This window comes from Pipistrellus hanaki (assembly GCF_964339955.1).
Source record: "Pipistrellus hanaki genome assembly, chromosome: 1".
Lineage (NCBI taxonomy): Eukaryota > Metazoa > Chordata > Mammalia > Chiroptera > Vespertilionidae > Pipistrellus > Pipistrellus hanaki.
In genome coordinates this window covers 25,200,146-25,219,607 of record NC_140503.1, presented here as the reverse complement: position 1 = coordinate 25,219,607, position 19,462 = coordinate 25,200,146, and the positions used below count along the sequence as shown (strand labels likewise).

The following is a 19,462-nucleotide window of genomic DNA, read 5'->3' as shown; positions in this document are numbered from 1 at the left end:
CTGCTGGAAAGCAGCATAGATATTTTGGTCCCTAGTGAGCAGCGATCCCATGATTTTTACCATTTGGCGGCTGAATGACTGTTAGGTACAGAGATGCCTGATAGTTGTCCAGCTCTGTCACATGAGCATCTACAGATAGGAAGACTAATCGTGCTTAATTTAAAGTAGTGATGAGTGAGAGCAGTAATACCAAGATATCTGCAACTAATATGAAATTATCTGGGTTCTGGCAAAATATAAGTAGTGCAAATTTTGTAATTTATTGTCTACATTCATAATTAAAGGAAATGCTGATTTTTAATTAAAGGTTAGTAAATATAAAAATGCTTTTTTTTTTTTTTTTTTTTTTTTAAGGTAAGGTCACAGTCCCCTGTGTTCTATCTGTGCTCTCCTCTGTGGACCCCAGATTACGAATCCTTGGCCTAAAATAACTGTAGAGAATCAGGCAAACAGTTCATAAAAATGGTCCTTAAGCATATGAAGAGATATTCTTCACTTTCATTTAAAATAAGAACAATGCAAATCAAAACTTCTGAGTTACCATTTCTCACCTGTCAGGCAAAAACTTAAAAGCTTGACAATACATTTTATTGGCAAAGCTATAGTGAAACAGAGGCTCTCATTTATTGCTGTGGGAATGCAAAGTGGCACAGTCCTTGTGAGGGGGAATTTGGCAATATATAACAAAACTACATATGTAGTTACCCAAAAATCTCACTTTAGGAATTTATTCCAATAACATGGCTCCCATACGAAAATATTTATGTACAAGATTATTCAATGCAGGATTGTTTATTATTGTAAAACCACATAAATGTCTAATAATGAGTTTGGTTGAATGAAGTGTGGTGTGTACATATAATGGAGTTCTATATAACTATGAAAAAGAATGAGGAATCAGATCTCTGAACTGAGAGGGTGAGATTTCTAAGAGATATTATTAAGTGAATAAGAAAGCAAAAATGTAAATTCCCTTCTATCACATACTATATTTTGTGTAAGAAAGAAGGAAAATAATAATATGTGTTTTTATTTTTACAAAAAAAAGGAACATAGGATCAGATAGAAAACATAATTGGTTACCTGTAAGGGGTCGGGTCGGGTAGGGTGGGAGGGCATGATAAGACAGAATGGTTTTAGGAAGGTGTGACACTTCCTGGGCATGCCTTTATGACTTTTGGAAACATGTTAATATTCTCCATATTAAAAAAATAAAATGAAATCTCTCACACACACACACACACACACACACACACAGGGTGTTCCCCCAAAAGGTATACACACTTTGAATGATTATAATGTCAGTGTTTGTTAACATACAGTTCATTTTCAAAATTTATAAGAATCTACAGAAATGAAAAATATTTTAGTCAATGCCTGTTTTCAGGCATTGGTCCAGGAACTGCTGAAAACTCGAGACAATGAAATTGCAAACATCAAGAATCATTTCGTTCGGTATCTGTGTGCCCTCAACTCGTCAACTATTGTCCGTTTTATATCTTTCACTTATCCTAGTGGCACTTTAGGATAAATTTGCTTTGTTCAAAGCTAAATCTGGCTTCACCCATTATTTCAAATCAGTTAAACTTGAAACAGAGTGGAAATTGAGTTATCAGCTTTAAAGTACTAGTATATATACATTTTGGGGAACAACCTACATATATATATATGTTTGTTTACCCTTTGCACTCCGAACCATTCTGGACATTGGCTACCAGCTACTCTCGACGGTACTTTGCGGCGGAAACGTGCATTTACAGACCCTTGTATTATTTAGTATAATTTTGGAACCAAGTAACGTATTATAATGATATTGGACTTATATGAATTGGGTGACATCGAGGAATGTATATTTGCAAAAAAAACAATATTTTATTGTTTATAATTTTGTACAGTATGATAAGTTTCTAATTGTTATTACTAACTGACAAGATGATATTTACCAAAATAGCTTTCACCAAACAATTTATTCACTAAGAAAAGAATTACTTTTCCGATTTTCTCACTCGTTAGATCTATGTGCACTGCTCGAAGCTTCAAACCAAAATGAGCTCAGCTTTGAAAATCTTTTCCTCCAGATGTAGACTTGTTTATTTGTACTTATATATCTCACTATGTAGTGCTCACTATGTTCAAAAACCGACCTTTCTTCTACAAACTCCCCTTATCGCTCTTTTTAAGTGGTGTCGCGAAGTGCTCGGACCGTCGTGAGCACGCATCTCACGTTCTCGTCTGACACAAAACCCACTGACATTTCTTGTATATATCTTAGTAATTTTACGATATTTTGATTTAATTTCTTGTGCCATTTCAAGATAAAACTTCAGGGAAACATGCAAGTCTCAAAAAGTTGCGTTGAAATAACTCAATTCCCGGTAATCACTAATAAACTGCTGTGTCCCCTGAGCGGGGACATCCGAGTGATATGCTAGAATTCCGATGTCCCCTGATTGGGGACAGCGGAGTGCAAAGCGTTTATATATACATGTATGTATGTGTCTCCTAGCTCTGTTTGCAGGAGGGCCTAGAAAAAAAGATACCCCAATAGCAATGAGTATTGCTATTTTTCAGAGAAATGGCTAATTCCAGGACAGCAGCAAAGTAGCTACAAAATGAGCTTGGGACATCTAAGGGTCAAAAAAAGCAGGAAGGAAGAAGTTGGAAACATGTCACAGGATGTATTATGAACCAGCTGGAAGGGGTTCCCACTGGCCAGATATAAGACAATTAGAGCACCAAAATAATTAAGAATAATAATGAAATGTAAAGCATTGAAAAAATGGGCATCGATGAGCCCATCTGAGGGGTGAGGGGTAGGTAAGAAGGTTAGGTGGGGGATGGGAGAGGTAGGAGAAAGAAAATAAAAGGAGAAGGGAGGGCACTTACAGTGGAATGCTCAATGCCAACTGGTAAATGTAGAAAGAACGCTGGAGTTGGAAAATTATCATTTTTGCAGCCTTCATAGTAAAAATTGTCTCAGGCAGGTATCATCAGTTGAATGTTAAATCAAGGGGGTGGGTAAATTTATTTTTTACATATATTTTTATTTCAGAGAGGAAGGAAGAGGGAGATAGAAACATCAGTGATGAGAGAGAATCTTCAACCAGCTGCCTCCTGCATGCCCTCTTCTGGAGATCAAGCCCACAGCCCAAGCATGTACTCTTGGCCCTCCAGTTTGCAGGCCGGTGCTCTATTCACTGAGCCAAACTGGCTAGGGCAGGGAGGGTACATTTTTATTTGCTTTTTAGTTGCAAAGAAAAAAGAAGTAACTAAATGAAGAAATTAGACAATTCCTTGACTAGATGATCAAAATTAATGGAATTGGCTTTGTGTTCTTGGTGTAGGCCAGTAAGTTCCTATCAGACCAACCTCCCTACAGATGACTAAACTCGGAACAAAATTTAAAAAACCACTTTCTAAAGACATAGGAGAATGACCTAAAGCAGGCAAATTCTAACTCTCTAGTCAACACTTGAAAGTAGATGAGTTCCTGCTTTTACTGCGTTTAGCAGCCAACAACCGCTGGGAGGTAGCTGGGTCAAATGAAGACTTCCCTTCTATCCACCTCTTCAGGACAGGGGAATCTTCTAAGTGTTTGAAGCAGAAGAAAAAAGACAGTAGTGAGAAAAATAATCTACTTTAAGAGCTTTCAAAGGATTCATCTATTTCCGGGTTAGAGGGCATCTAACTGTTTTTGTTTCACATTGCTTAATGCCTGCCTTGCTTATTTTTCTTCAGATCCAGAAGCAGCAAGGCCTGGCAATTCCAAAATCACCACCACGCTGGGTCTGGTCGTCCATGCTGCAGGTAAGGAACCCTTTTCTTTCCTGTTGCATAGTGGAACACTTAGCGTTTACATCACAGGGACCATCCACATGGACCGCTCTGGGGCTGGCCTCCAGGGAAAGGGCTACTTAATGAAGCCCCCCACCACAAGCACAAGCCCTATATACTCAGTGGCAGGTCTACAACTTAAAAGTGTTTATTTTCTTATTTTTTAATAGTTAAGAAAAAAAGATTATTTCATAGCACATGAAAATTACATACAATTCAGATTTCAGTGCCATACATAAAGTTTTATTGGAACAAAGCCATATCATCTATCTGTGGCTGCTTTTGTACAATTAATAGTGGAGTTGAGTAGTTGCAAGAGACCAAATGGCCCACAAAGCCTAAAATATTTCCTATCTGGCCCTTTATGAAAAGGTTGCTGATCTTTGCTCAAGAATCTCATCTTGAAAGAGCCCTAGCACTTTTTTAAAAATATATGTATTTTATTGATATTTTTTACAGAGAGGAAGGGAGAGGGATATAAAGAGTTAGAAACATCGATGAGAGAGAAACATCGATCAGCTGCCTCCTGCACATCCCCCACTGGAGATATGCCCGCAACCAAGGTACATGCCCTTGACCGGAATCGAATCTGGGACCCTTCGCTCTGCAGGCCGACGCTCTATCCACTGAACCAAACTAGTTAGGGCAACACTTTTATACTGAACAGCACTGCTGCCCAGTATATACCCAAAGTGTCAGTTTATCAGAGGTAGGCTGTAGAGTGCAGAAATCTCAGCATTGCTGACTGGGCATGCCTTAGAATCATAACACAAAACCAATCCGATGGTAGGATTCTGTCAGTGACAAACAAGACTGGAAGGTGACACACTATTATCTGGACCTTTCTAGTATCACATGCTTTTCTAACAAAAAATCTATCCATTCAACCAATATTTATTCATTATGTATATATCAACTATGCACAATCTTGTATCTTTGATTTTGGATCTGCAAGATACAGAGATGCTTCCTTTGAAATTCTTTGATATTTATGTTATTATAATTTGATTATCATTACATTTTTAAAAATTGACTTGAGAGAGAGAAACATTGATTTGTTGTTCCACTCATTCATGCATTTATTAATTCTTGTATGGACCTTGAGTGGGAATTGAACCTGTAACCTTGGTGTCTCAGGATGACACTCTAATCAACTGAGCTACCTGGTCAGGGCTTATCAGTGGATTTTTTTACTTTTTCCAATAACGTCAACAGTAATAGCCAAAACCGATTTGGCTCGGTGGTAGAGCATCAGTCTACGGACTGAAAGGTCCCAGGTTCGATTCCGGTCAAGGGCATGTACATTGGTTGTGGGCACATTCCCGGTAGGGGGTGTGCAAGAGGCGGCTGGTCGATGTTTCTCTCTCATTGACGTTTCTAGCTCTCTCTCCCTTCCTCCTCTCTGTAAAATATCAATAAAATATTATATATTTAAAAAAAAACAAACAAACAAAAACAGTAATGGCTGACATATCAAATATTGTGGGCCAGGTGCTACGCTGTTTACATATATTATCTCATTTAACCCTCATGAAAACCCTAAGCATATATACTTTATTGAACCCATTTTAGAGATTAGAAGGCTAAGGTTTAGAAAGGTTAAGTAAACTTTAGAGTTAGATCCAGCTCTACTTGATTCTACAGTTCACACAGTCAACCACTACACTGTATAGTTGTTGTTGATATTTATAGTTGTTGTTATATATGGTGCTTTATATTTTGCTTTTTTCAAATTTAGCTGATGGTGTTGCATTGGGAGCAGCAGCTTCTACTTCACAGACTAGTGTCCAGTTAATTGTGTTTGTGGCAATAATGCTACATAAGGTAAGCAAAATTTTGGTGTCACATTGAATATTGAATATATTCATAATTAAAATTGCTTGTTGGTATAATGTTTTTCTGGATTGGAAAATTTTTTTAGTTATTTTCATGATTGCAGTTCATTATAAAGAATTGAATAAGTCTGTCCTCACTGTATTTTTGCTATCATTTTCTTAAACTTTCACTTGAAACGGTTTTATTTGTATTTATATTTTTTAATATATTTTTATTAATTTCATTGATTTTAGAGAGGAAGGAAGAGGGAAAGAAAGATAGAAACATCAATGACGAGAGAGAATCACTGATCAGCTGCCTCCTGCACGCCCCCCACTGAGGATTGAGCCCGAAACCCAGGCATGTGCCCTTGACCAGAATTGAACCTGGGACCCTTCAGTCTGCAGGCCAACGTTCTATTCACCGAGCCAAACTGGCTAGAGTTTTAAAATATTTTTAATTGATTTTTAGATAGAGAGGAAAGGAAGAGAAAGGGGGAGAGAAATAGAAATATTGATGAGAGAGAAACATAAATCGATGAGAGAAAAATCAATTGGTTGCCTCTTGTAAATCCTCTGCTGGGATCAAGCTTGCAATCTGGACATGTGAACTGGGAATTGAACTGGGGCCTTTTGGTGCATGGGAATACACTCAATCCGTTGAGCCACATTGGCCGGGCAAAAGGGTTTTATTTATTATGATCTTATACAAACTGTTAAATTCTCTCTAGATTTCTATATTTTATAGTAATTTTGGTTTATAAATATCTTTTTATACTTTCTTCTTGACTATTTCTCTTTTTCTGCTACCCAAACACACACACACACACACACACACACACACACACACACGCACACGATATTTTCTTAGGTTAGAACATTAATTCTTAAAAGGCAGAGTCAGTCTTTTTTTTGTCTGAAAATTGAGTCAAATGACATGTGCTTCTTAATGTCGAAGCAGTCCACACTTTGGGAGTAATGGGTAAATTTTCTTTTCCAGGCACCAGCTGCTTTTGGGCTGGTTTCGTTCTTAATGCATGCTGGCCTAGAGCGGAATCGAATCAGAAAGCACTTACTGGTCTTTGCACTGGCAGCACCAGTTATGTCCATGGTGACATTCCTAGGACTAAGTAAGGTAAGTCTAACTCATTCCTATTTTTTTTGTTATGTACTAGAACTTAGGGTCCCTTACATTGAATTTTTAATTAAATTAGTTCCTCAAACTAAAGGTACGATTAGGCCCTGGCCAGTATGGCTCAGTTGGTTGGAGTGTTGTCTTGTACACCAAAGGTTGCAAGTTTGATTCCCTATCAGGGCATGTATCCCAGTCTGGGTGCATATGGGAAGCAACCAATAGATGTTTCCCCCTCTCTCTCCCTATCTCTCTTTACAAAATTAATAAAAGGAAGAAAGAAAGATAAAATTAGAAGTAAAAACCTGTACAAGGTAAATGTCTTAATTCCAAGTCTCTTCATAAATTTAGAGCATTGCCTTAATTCATTTAATTTTAAAACATTTTCCCCATTAGTTCCAAAAATATTTACACAAATATATGACCTTTAAAATAATATAACTTAAGCCGAAACCGGTTTGGCTCAGTGGTAGAGCGTCGGTCTGTGGACTGAAAGGTCCCGGGTTTGATTCCGGCCAAGGGCATGTACATTGGTTGTGGGCACATCCCCAATAGGCGGTGTGCAAGAGGCAGCTGGTCGATGTTTCTCTCTCATTGACGTTTCTAGCTCTCTACCTCTCTTCCTTCCTTTCTGTAAAATATCAATAAAATATATATTTTTTAAAATAATAATAAGAGCTCAAAGAAAAAGAAAAAGCTAAAGCTGGCCCAGGAGGATTAGAATGGACAGAACCCTGATGGGGTATAACCACCAAGTTACCCACCCCCTAAGTCCCAATAAAAGAAAAATCACATAGAAAAAAATAATAATAATAAAATAAAAATAATAATAATAGAGAGGATCCAAGATGGCTGCACAGGTAAACACCTAACCGCAGCCGCACACAACAATTTCAATAAAATACAACTAAAATATAAAATGGACATTACCCAGAATCACAGGAAAGTCGACTGACTGGAAATTCTACAACGAGAAGCAAGGAGTAAACCAGAAGGAAGAGCGGAGGAGCTGTAAAAGCCTAAGGTACAGAGACACGCAGCGCGCGCGGAGAGGACAGAGCCGGAGAGGAGGGGGAGGCTGAGTGCCTGGCTGGCATTCCCTAGTGGGAAGGAGATAAAAGCTCCGGACTGTGCTGAGCCCCAGTTCCGACTGCTCTGAACCCCAGTTCTAGGCCAGACCCTGGGGACCCAGGCTCGTACAGCGGGAGCCGGGGCTGAGGTGGAACCCCGGGGGAGCGGCAAAAGGCAGAGCCCCAGAGGCACGCACATTGCGTGCAGAAGACGGACTGTTGATTCTGCTGCTACATTGCCCTAGCGGGAAGGAGACCAAAGCTCCGGACTGTGCTGAGCCCCAGTTCCAACTGCTCTGAACCCCAGTTCTAGGCCAATCCCCGGGGACCCAGGCTCATCCAGAGGGAGCTGGGCTGTAAGGCGGAACACCGGGGGAGCGGCGAAAGACAGAACCCCCAGAGGTACGCACATTGCGCGCAGAGAAGGAACGGTTGGCTGTGCCATGGGATTGCCCTGGCGGGAAGGAGACAGGGGCTCCATACTGCTCTGAACGCCACCTCCAATCCCACTTCCAACTGAACTGAACCCCAGTTTCAGGCCCATTGGGGGAGAGACTAGACTCTTTGGTAGCAGGCGAAACTCGAGGCACCTCACTCTCAGAGGTGCTTGCAGGGAGTACTGAAGGACCCTGAAGGAATACTGAGACTCAGGAGCCACATAGGGCAGGGCTGACTGAAGCCAAGGCTGTCGGCTCCACCCTGAAACTCCTCCCCAACAGGGAAGCTGCGAAAATGCCCAGACAACGAAGTAGATCACAAACAAAAGAAATGGAGGACAAAAAGCGATTGGATATAGAGTTCAAAACCACACTTATAAGGTTGTTCAAGAATCTCCTAGAGCCGAAAACGGTTTGGCTCAATGGATAGAGCATCGGCTTGGGGACTGAAAGGTCCCGGGTTCGATTCCGGTCAAGGGCATGTATCTTGGTTGTGGGCATATCCCCAGTAGAGGGTGTGCAAGAGGCAGCTGATTGATGACTCTCTCTCATCGATGTTTCTAACTATCTCTCTCCCTTCCTCTCTGTATAAAATCAATAGAATATATTTTTTAAAAAAAAGAATCTCCTAGAAAAGGCCGATAAAATAAACGAGACCTATGAGGATATGAAAAGGGATCAACTAGAAATGATAAGGGATCAACAAGAAATAAAAAATACATTGTCTGAAATAAAAAATATTATACAGAGTCCTAAAAACAGAATGGAAGATCTCAAGAATCAAGTCAAAGATTTGGAACATAAAGAGCCAGAAGACACTCCTCTGCAGAAGCAAGAAGGCAAGAGAATCCAGAAAGTTGAAGATAATGTAAGAAAACTCTGGGACAACTTCAAGCGAACCAACATCAGAATTATGGGGGTCCCAGAAGATGAGAGAGAGCAAGATATCGAAAACATACTGAAAGAAATAGTGACAGAAAACTTCCCCCACCTGGTGAAAGAATTAGACTTACAAGTCCAGGAAGCCCACAGAACTCCAAACAAAAGGAATCCAAAGAGGACCACACCAAGACAAATCATAATTAAAATTCCAAGAGCAAAAGACAAAGAGAGAATATTAAAAGCAGCAAGAGCAAAGCAGGTAGTTACCTATAAAGGAGCACCTATACGATTGTCAGCTGATTTCTCAACAGAAACCATGCAGGCCAGATGGGAATGGCAAGAAATATTCAAGGTGATGAATAGTAAGAACCTACAGCCAAACATAATCTACCCAGCAAAGCTATCACTCAGAATCGAAGGCCAGATAAAGAGCTTCACCAATAAAAAAAAAAGCTAAAGGAATTCATCACCACCAAACCAGAATTATATGAATTGCTGAAGGGGGTTCTTTTGGAAGAGAAAGTAAATAAAGATAAAAACCATGAACAACAGCCGGTACCGGTTTGGCTCAGTGGATATAGTGTCGGCCTGGGGACTGAAAGGTCCTAGGTTCGATTCCGGTCAAGGGCATGTACCTTGATTGGGGGCACATCCCCAGTAAGGGGTGTGCAAGAGGCAGCTGATCGATGATTCTCTCTCATCGATGTTTCTAACTCTCTATCCCTCTCTCTTCCTCTCTGTAAAAAATCAATAAAATATATTAAAAAAAAACTGAACAACAAATATGTAACTATCAACAAGTGAATCTGAAAACCAAAAAAAAATTTTTTTTTAATCTGATGAACAATATTAACTGGTGAATATAATAGAATCAGAGGTATGGAAGGGTAGTGTACTGACAATTCTCGGGGAAAAGGGGAAATGGGGATATGGGAAGGTACTGAACATAAACTGTGCACCTATGGATGAGGACAATGATGGGTGGGGAAAGGGCAGAGGGTGGGATGGGAACCTGGTGGAGGGGAGCAATGGGGGGGGGGGAGAGGAACATCTGTAATAATATGAACAATAAAGATTTAAAATAATAATAATAATAATATAACTTAAACTTAACCAAATATGCTAATTTTATTTGACAGATACATAATAAATCACAATGCATATTTAATGTTTAAGTAGGCACATGAAGTGTGAGTGATAAGCATGCAGCAGCTTTGAGAAGAGTAGGAGATGAGCAGAGATATCCACATTTAGCTAAGATTCAGATTCTTCTACTCCCAGTTCTCATACAACTGAATATTAAATATCCAGTTCCTTGGGATCTTAGAAACCAAGTGAACAAACAAGATAAAAACAGACTCATTGAAACAGCTCAAACTGATGGATGCCAGAGAGGAGGAGAGTGGGGGGATGGTTGGAAAAAGTGACAGAGAATATAAAGTCAATAATAATGTGATCAGTTTGCATGGTGACAGATGATTACTAGACTTGGTGAGGCAATCACATTTGTAAAGTATATAAATATTGAATCACTATATTGTACATCTGAAACTAACACAATATTAGACACCAATGATACATAATCCTATATAATAAAAGGGTAATATACAAATTTCCCCCTCTACTAGGAGTTTGTCCCCGAGTTTAACCAAGGGGAGGGGCCAGCCAGCCAACCTCCTGCGTCCCCTGTCTCCCCCAGCCCAGCCAGACCCATCTGGCCCTGATCTGGCCTTGATCAGGTCAGGCTGGCCGGACCCCACCTGTGACAAATTTGTGCACTGAGCCTCTAGTAAATAAATAAATATCCAGTTTTTTATCACCTGAAGTGGCATGAGTCATTTGTCAGCTCAGACTCTGTTGTTCAAGATGGACCTTCCCATGTTTTATAATCCTGTCTATTAGGGATGTAGTTATTAGTAGCAACCTTCCCCTTTTTACTGAAATGTCAACTGACAGACAATAGGAGAAAATTTTAGAACCAAATTGACTTACGGCTGGCTCATGGTAACTACTTTCTCCCATGTACTCTCTGAAGGTCATTGAGTCTTCTGAGTATCATTCAGTTCATACTTGATATAGTAAAACTTGTATTAAGAGGAACATGAGAAATGAGATGGTTAAAGAGTGGTTAAGCTCTGTTAATCAAGAATTTGTTGGTCTGGATGGTGTGCCATCAAATGAGATGCTATAAAACCCCTTTCAGTTCACCTGAAGAGCCTTTTTCAGCCCGTAAACAATATATAGTTTCTTTTAAAATGGTACCCTATTTGTCACTTAATTGATCAGTGTAAGTTTTTAGAACTTCTGACAGAAATGTAGGATAATTCTGGAGGCATGGAGTTGTATTTATGGCATGATCTTTTCTTAAAATTTTAATTAATTGTCTCAGTCCATAGGTCCACTTTTTTTTTTTTTTTTTTTTATTTAATAAGTTTTTATTTTTCATACTATTACAAATGTTCCTTCCCCCCCCCCCCACCATTGCTCTCCTCCACCAGGTTCCCACCCCACCCTCTGCCCTTTCCCCTCTCCCCATTGTACTCATCCATAGGTGCACAGTTTATGTTCAGTCTCTTCCCACTCCCCCCTCTCCCCTTTTCCCCCAAGAATCGTCAGTTCACTCCCCTTCCATACCTCTGATTCTATTATATTCAACAGTTAATATTGTTCATCAGATTTTTTTAATTTCCTTGGTTTTTAGATTCACTTGTTGATAATTACGTATTTGTTGTTCATAATTTTTATCTTTGTTTACTTTCTCTTCTGAAAGAACCCCCTTCAGCAATTCATATAATTCTAGTTTGGTGGTGATGAACTCCTTTAGCTTTTTTTTATTAGTGAAGCTCTTTATCTGGCCTTCGATTCTGAGTGATAGCTTTGCTGGGTAGCTTATTTTTGGCTGTAGGTTCTTGCTATTCATCACCTTGAATATTTCTTGCCATTCCCTTCTGGCCTGCATGGTTTCTGTTGAGAAGTCAGCTGACAATCGTATAGGTGCTCCTTTATAAGTTACTACCTTCTTTGCTCTTGCTTCTTTTAGTATTCTCTCTTTATCTTTTGCTCTTGGAATTTTAATAATGATGTGTCTCGGTGTGGTCCTCTTTAGATTCCTTTTGTTTGGAGTTCTGTGCGCTTCCTGGACTTGTAAGTCAAATTCTTTCACCAGGTGGGGGAAGTTTTCTGTCACTATTTCTTTCAGTATGTTTTCGATATCTTGCTCTCTCTCATCTTCTGGGACCCCCATGATTCTGATGTTGGTTCGCTTGAAGTTGTCCCAGAGGTTTCTTACATTATCTTCAATTTTCTGGATTCTCTTGCCTTCTAGCTTCTGTGGAGGAGTGTCTTCTGGCTCTTTATGTTCCAAATCTTTGACTTGATTCTTGCGATCTTCCCTTCTGTTTTTAGGACTCTGTAGAATATTTTTTATTTCAGACAATGTATTCTTTATTTCTTGTTGATCCCTGATCATTTCTTGTTGATCTCTTTTCATATCCTCATAGGCCTTATCCATCTTTTCTAGGAAATTCTTGAAAAACCTTATAAGCGTAGATTTGAACTCTATATCCAGACACTTTTTGTCCTCCATTTCTTTCGTTTGTGATCTATTTTGTTGTCGCATTTCGCCGTTACAGATGGGACGGGGTTTCAGGGTGGAGCCTGCAGCTTTGGCTTCCGTCAGCCCCGCCCTATGCGGGTCCTTCAGTGCTCGCTGCCAGCGCCTCTGAGAGAAAGGTGCCCTCGATTTTCGCCTGCTGCCAAACAGTCTATGCTCTCCCACAATGAGCCCGGTATTGGGGTTCAGTTCAGTTGGAAGTGGAGTTGGAGGTGGCGTTCAGAGCAGTCTGGAGCCCCAGTCTCCTTCCCGTCAGGGCAATCCCGCGGCACAGCCGACCGTCCCTTCTCTGGGGGCAGTGTGCGCGCCTCCGGGACCTCCTTTCTCCGCTACCCCGGGGTTCCGACTTACAGCCCGGCTCCCTATGGCTGAGCCTGGTTCCCCGGGGTCTGGGGAACTGGGGTTCAGAGCAGTCGGAGGCCCAGCACAGTCGGAGTTTTATCTCCTTTCCGCTAGGGAACGCCCGCCAGGCACTCGGCCTCCCTCCTCTCCGGCTCCGACCTCTTCGCGTGCGCCGCGTGTCTCCGTCTTTTACAGCTCCTCCGTGCTTCCTTCTGGTTTTCTCCTTGCTTCTTGTTGTAGGATTTCCAGTCAGTCGACTTTCCTGTAGTTCTGGGTAATGTCCATTTTATATTTTAGTTGTATTTTATTAAAATTGTTGTGTGCGGCTGCGGCTAGTTGCCTACCCGAGCAGCCATCTTGGATTCTCCCATAGGTCCACTTTTGAAATAGAAAAGCTAAAATTAGTTTATGAGATGTTTCTAGGTTCTGTGAGGGCAGGTACGCATCTTGATTGCCACTGTATCTCAAGCATCTGGCCTACTGCCCAGTACATAGGCAATATCTACAATAGTAAAAGAGAAGTGTGCAAATTGACCATACCTCTGCTATGCCCACCAGCCAGTCAGGAGTGAATATGCAAATTAACCTGACAAAAATGGAGGCAGCCCCACCCCCCAGCCGCTACGGGCCTGTGGGAGTTGGAGAAGTCACGGCCAGTGCCTGAAGATGGTTGTGGCCAGGGAGACCAAGAAGCCGCCTGCCCCATGATCCCAGGCCACAGAAGCCGTCCGCCCCACATCTGCCCGCCCCGTGTCCTGGGGGAGACAGAAATGCCCCCTGCGCCTGAGGCTGGGTGTGGCCTGGGAGACAAAGAAGCCTCTTGCCCTGTGATCCCAGGCCGCAGCCAGCTGCAGAAGCCTCACTTCTGCCTGCCTCACTTCCTGGGGGAGGTGGAGAAAATGGCTGCCAGCACCTAAGGCTGGCTAAGCCTGGTAGATGGAGAAGCTGACCATCCCGTGGTCCCAGGTGCCAGCACTTTTGGCTGCAGCCCAGGTGAAGCCACCTGCCCACCATCCCCTGTGGCTGCAGTCAGCCAAGGTGCCTATGGCTAACCAGAGGAAAGGAAGCACGGATCCTAGGCGCCTGTGGTCTGCTGGAGGAGGGAATCCTGCGTCCCAGGTGCAGGGCCAAGGCATAGGTGGTTATGGGCAATCAAGCCAGCAGGGGAGCTGTTAGGAGCCAGCAGTTCTGGATTGTGAGAGAGATGTCTGACTACTGGTTATCTCCCGAGGGGTCCCAGATTGGAGAGGATGCAGGCAAGGCTGAGGGACAACCTCTCCCCTGCACACATTTCGTGCACTGGGCCACTAGTTTGTTAAATATTAGTAAATGAATTGAGTGTATGAAATTTAATATCAGCATTAATACTGTTGATTTCATCTTATGAATAATACAGACTAACCATGTTCAACCAGGCTTGAAGTGTGTACATCACCTATAGCTTTAAAACCGTCTTTGGAAGCTTCCCATAAATAACGTAAAATTGCATCTCATCTCAAGATGATGTGAATATTGAATGGTTTTTCATTGGGACTTCTTCCTGACCCTGAGCTATACTTGACTAATTTTTTCTTCTTTCTCTTTCTGAATTCACAGAGCAGTAAAGAAGCCCTTTCAGAAGTCAATGCCACTGGAGTGGCCATGCTTTTCTCTGCCGGGACATTTCTTTATGTTGCCACAGTACATGTCCTCCCTGAGGTGGGAGGAATGGGACACAGTCACAAATCCGATGCCACTGGAGGGAGAGGCCTCAGCCGCCTGGAGGTGGCAGCCCTGGTTCTGGGTTGCATCATCCCGCTCATCCTGTCAATAGGACACCAGCATTAAATGTTCAGGTCCCAGCCTCAGTCCATGGCTGTTTGCCGTCCAGTGAGAACAGCCGACACGACAGCTGCTCACTTTCTCAGTCTCTTGTCTCACCTTGCCCTTCTCCACCTGTATTCCTAGAGTCTGGAAGGAGGTGAGATTAAAACCTGGAGTAAAGGAAAGCTTTTAGAGTAGAAACAACACATTGCAAGTGGATATAGACATTCCATTGTGTTGTCTTTTAAAAGGCCCTGGGCATTTTGAGTTTTGATGTTTCTCTTAACCCTATTCTCAGGGAAGATGGAATGCAGTTCTAAGGAAAAGTGGAGAACTTCATACTCACAATGAAATAGTAATTATGACAGTACAGTGTTCTGTAATTAAGCAAAATCTTAAGTTGGAGGCTCTGCCACTTTATGCATTGATTTTTAAGATGGGTCTCACCGTGCAAAACTGGTGCTTTAGCATCTCTGCCACATGCCTTGATAGAAGGTCATAATGCCTGTTGTCTTAGATGCTAAAGATAACTGCAGTTAATTTGGGGCTCAAGTCAAAAAAATGATGGCAAGACACATTGAAAATTAACTTTATACTCAAGAGCTATCTCCTGCAAAGGGAATGTCTAGAAGACTTTTAACTTCCTTTACACATGCCTCTTTGAAGAGAGCCTGCCGTAGAGCAACAGCAGTGGACTGGCTTCTAAAGAGGTAACTCGTATTTAGTAGCATTTCTTTTCAAGTTCTCCTTTGCAGAACACCTGCCTCCAACACATTCTTCTGAGGAGCCAAGTTCTAGCAGGTTCAGGCTGAGGCTTTCCTTCCAGAACAGTCAGATCCCAAAGTATCTTTGGAAATTAAGTGGTGTTAAATTTTAAATGAATTTGGATAGTAACAACCTTTTTAAAAGTAAGATTATCAAAATCTAAGTTGTCCTTTTTTCTCTTTTTTAATATTGATCTTAGCAGACCAGCAGTCCCTCTGGCAAAATACTGGGTTTCTCTTGGGGTTGCTCAGTCAGTGTCACCTCAGCACCTGCGGCAGTGAAGAAAGTCAGGGTGTATCACAAACAGAAATGTTTGCCCGTTCATTTAAAACTTATTGAAATAATGTCTTTTGTCTCTTCATCTTTTCCATATTTTTCTCCTCTTAACTTTCCCCTCCAGTCCCTCCTCCCTACAATTTGCTGCTTACTGGTGGTGGCGATGTTAGTGTTTGTGTGAGTTCAGTTCTCAAAAGGACAACCACTTCTCGAGCTGTGATAATGAAGATGATATTGTCTCTATTCTTAACTCCCTTCAATGAAGTTCCTTTGTGTCAAATGCAGTTTTGTTAAACCCTTAAAATAGCACTTTCTCTTGGATGAGATGACACAATCACTATTCTGGTGACTTAAACAATTGAGATAGTAAAAATGTTTAACAAAGTAGGATGATTTTTTTTTTTTTTTGTCTTTGCCAATATCCCTGTAAACCTTATGTTAGCAAACAAGTGTATAATAATATTATATTATTTATTTTGATTTTCTATACCATTTCAAAACACATTGCATAAAGAGGGAACCATACTATTTTCTTCAGGGCAATGGATTTAGGAGTTTGTAAAATGTTTTATATGACGCATATGCCAGCATGCCTATGATTTTTTTCCTTCCTAGATTTGTCACTGGGTCAGCAGCTGTAGAACTTGTGAGCCCTCTGCTGGCTGTAGACCAAAGTAGTATAAATACGATTAGGTTTTGTATAGTGGCTGGCAACCATTGCATACAATCGTAAAACCAACAGAAGGCACGGTATGGAAAGTCTAAGTGACTTTCCTGATACCAGTGACTTATGAGAGTCATGGGGTTTCACCTGGTCCTTCAGAATGACATGGTCGCCTTGATTCTCCCTGGATACTTACTTTGTTAAATGAGTAGGGTATTTTAGTGTCTGGTTTGGATGGTAGCACTTTCTATCATATTTTGGTGTGCAGTGATGAGAAATGTGTTCTGCTGGCCAAAGCTTCTTTCAGCAGTGCCTTGCCATCACACTTCGAAGTTTGGCTAGAATATCTTGCTGGTTAAGGCCTTGAACTCTGGCAAGGATTGAACCATCTAACTTCCAAATTTGCCTTCCTCGCTGGACCTCACATTAACAGGCAAACCTTTCAAGGCCTATCAGCTCTCCGAACCTGTGGGCTTTCCCGGATTTTAAAGCTGCTGCCTCAGGAACTACTCATTTCTCTCCTGGTCAGCAGACAGAAATAGCCATACTAACCTTACAGGGCTCAAATGCATCTTCCGGCAGCACGGAACCGAGCAGCGCGGCCGAGGCCTCCCTTCCCGGGGGAGGAACTTGTTCATGGGGGCAGTATCTCAGGAGAGGCCACATTGATGATCACTTACTGACACATTTCAGTTCCGTTTCTGTCTTGTTTAAACTGCTTCCTTAGATGTGGATGCCTTAATGTTCTCACACATTTGAAAACATTTGCGATACTTAAGTGGCTGCCATGATCACAGATGGAATTATTGGCTACCAAAGATGCAATTGATGATGAAAAGTGTAGTCCTTCCTCATAACCAAAGTTAATCTTAATTGCAATTTGACTCCCTTTCCTTGGTAGGGATAGACTTTCTTCAGATTCTACATACCCTTTTAATTGGCAAATTAAATTGAAAAAATACTACTGATCCATTCCCGTCACTTGTTCTCCAGTGAATTGCTTCTCAGGCCCTAGTTCTCCAAGCAGCAATGTTCCAGGTCTGGTGGCTTTCCTGTGCACACTAGTGCCCGATTTCTTTTCTTTAGGTTTTTCACTGGAGTGTAGGGTTAGAAATGGTACCATCTACAGAGACTGTGTTCTCTCTTCCCACCCCACCCCAAATCACCTCTATTTTTCCCTGTTCAAATCAGCTGAGTCACCCCTGTTCCTATATTTTGAATCATCTTTAGAAAAAAGAGGTGGCCATTTTGAGTGGTCAGATTTTTATACAAAAAAGAAAATGTAATTGCGTTTCTTATCGGCCTACTATGAAGTGTCATTGCCTGGTTTTTCTCCTTTTCAAGGATTAGAACTAGGAGGACACACCAGCATCGAGTGTATTAAGCCCCTTAGACACATGGTAGCTAGTACTAAACATGGGAACTGTATGTCAACAGCACAAGACCCCAAAGAATGTTTTTGCATATGGGGCCCCAGGGCCCCTTGATAGATGGAGAATAATGATTCATCCAAAACTGCTACAGTGCCAGGTGAGAACCCTGTGGATGTTCTGCAGGGGAATTTCTGCTCACTACAGAATGGTTCGCATCACCCAGAGAGCACTGTTGGAGATGCTATGAAATTAAAACCTTCTGAAATTAAAACCAATTCTGAGGCCCCTTACCTGAGACATCTAGATTCATCTCCAGAGACCTGAGGGAAACTTGTGACTTGTAGGAAAGGACAGAACAACCATTAGGGATATGCTCAGCCTAACGTAAGGAGCGTGGCTTTCATCTTTTTTGTGATAGCATCTTCTAGCAAGTTGGGAAACTCGTGAGCTATACTGCAATTCCCCTGGTGCAGTGGCCAGAAGAGTGATTCTAAATGTCCCATTTTCTGGGTCCTTTGTAAACATGAAATCATTCCATGTATGGCTGCCTTATAATTTTGTCTCTTTCCACTTTAATTGTGAATGGTTAAAATTTTTTTTTGCTGTTTTCTGATATTAAAATTTTATTAGTGCATACCTTATGTGAGTAACTCATTAATTCTGCAGTTTGTTTTTTCTGTTTGATGACCAGACTTGACCCACATTTGAACAGCAGAAAAGGTAATGGAGAGCTTTGAAGGGCAGAGGAAAGATGTACTCACTATGTGCATCTTCTTTAGAGAAGGAGGGAAGGAAAGGGGGAGGGGACACTAAGGATTCCATACACCATCTGCCCCCAAACATACCAATTCATTGGCAGTTTTCTTTCTTTTTTTTTTTTTTTGGCTTTGCTATTGTTAGCAAATATTATTTATGAAGGTAGTTATCTACCCCCAGAAAGGAAAAGCAGGCAACAAGTCCCAATCACAGGGGCTCATTTCAAAGGGTAAAGATATGCTCCCTGAGGACATGGGGGCTGTGAACAACTGACCCTGGGAGCAGAGGTTATGTAGTAGTGCAATCTGTAAACGATGTTTTCTTTCTCTGTGGGCTCTAGTACTGAAGCTTATTTTTTAATTCATAAACAGATTAGCATTATATACAGCAATGTATCTCCTAAATATGCAGTTTGTATGTTTAGTCATTAGATTCCATCATTTATTACTGTCCACTTTGTGCTGGTTTTCTTGATATATCACGTGTGCTACAGTAAGTTACAAAGATTGTGCCCAGAGGTACGTTTTCTAGAACCTCTCCTCATGAATAGGCGAAGAGGACCTGCACTATGAATGCAAGCCTTTGGGGAAAGTGCCTAGTACCTCCTGTGCCTTTGAAATCTAGAGAGTCAACATTAAATAATGGCCCTTTTGTCCTGCTGCCTTGAGGTCAAAATGTAAATACAGGCCCTAGCTGGTTTG

General features: G+C 41.4%; 1 protein-coding gene across 1 annotated transcript in view; it reads left to right on the top strand.

The window, feature by feature from the left end:
• Window positions 1-18,639, top strand: part of SLC39A9 (solute carrier family 39 member 9) — a 40,307-nt gene extending 21,668 nt beyond the window's left edge. Inside the window, exons 4-7 of the mRNA XM_084867148.1 lie at window positions 3,739-3,807; window positions 5,573-5,658; window positions 6,649-6,783; window positions 14,721-18,639. Of these exons, the coding sequence (XP_084723274.1) occupies window positions 3,739-3,807; window positions 5,573-5,658; window positions 6,649-6,783; window positions 14,721-14,951 (521 nt within the window). The 3' untranslated portion in view covers window positions 14,952-18,639. The remainder of the gene's footprint in view (window positions 1-3,738; window positions 3,808-5,572; window positions 5,659-6,648; window positions 6,784-14,720) is intronic.
• The last annotated feature ends 823 nt before the right edge of the window (window positions 18,640-19,462 follow it).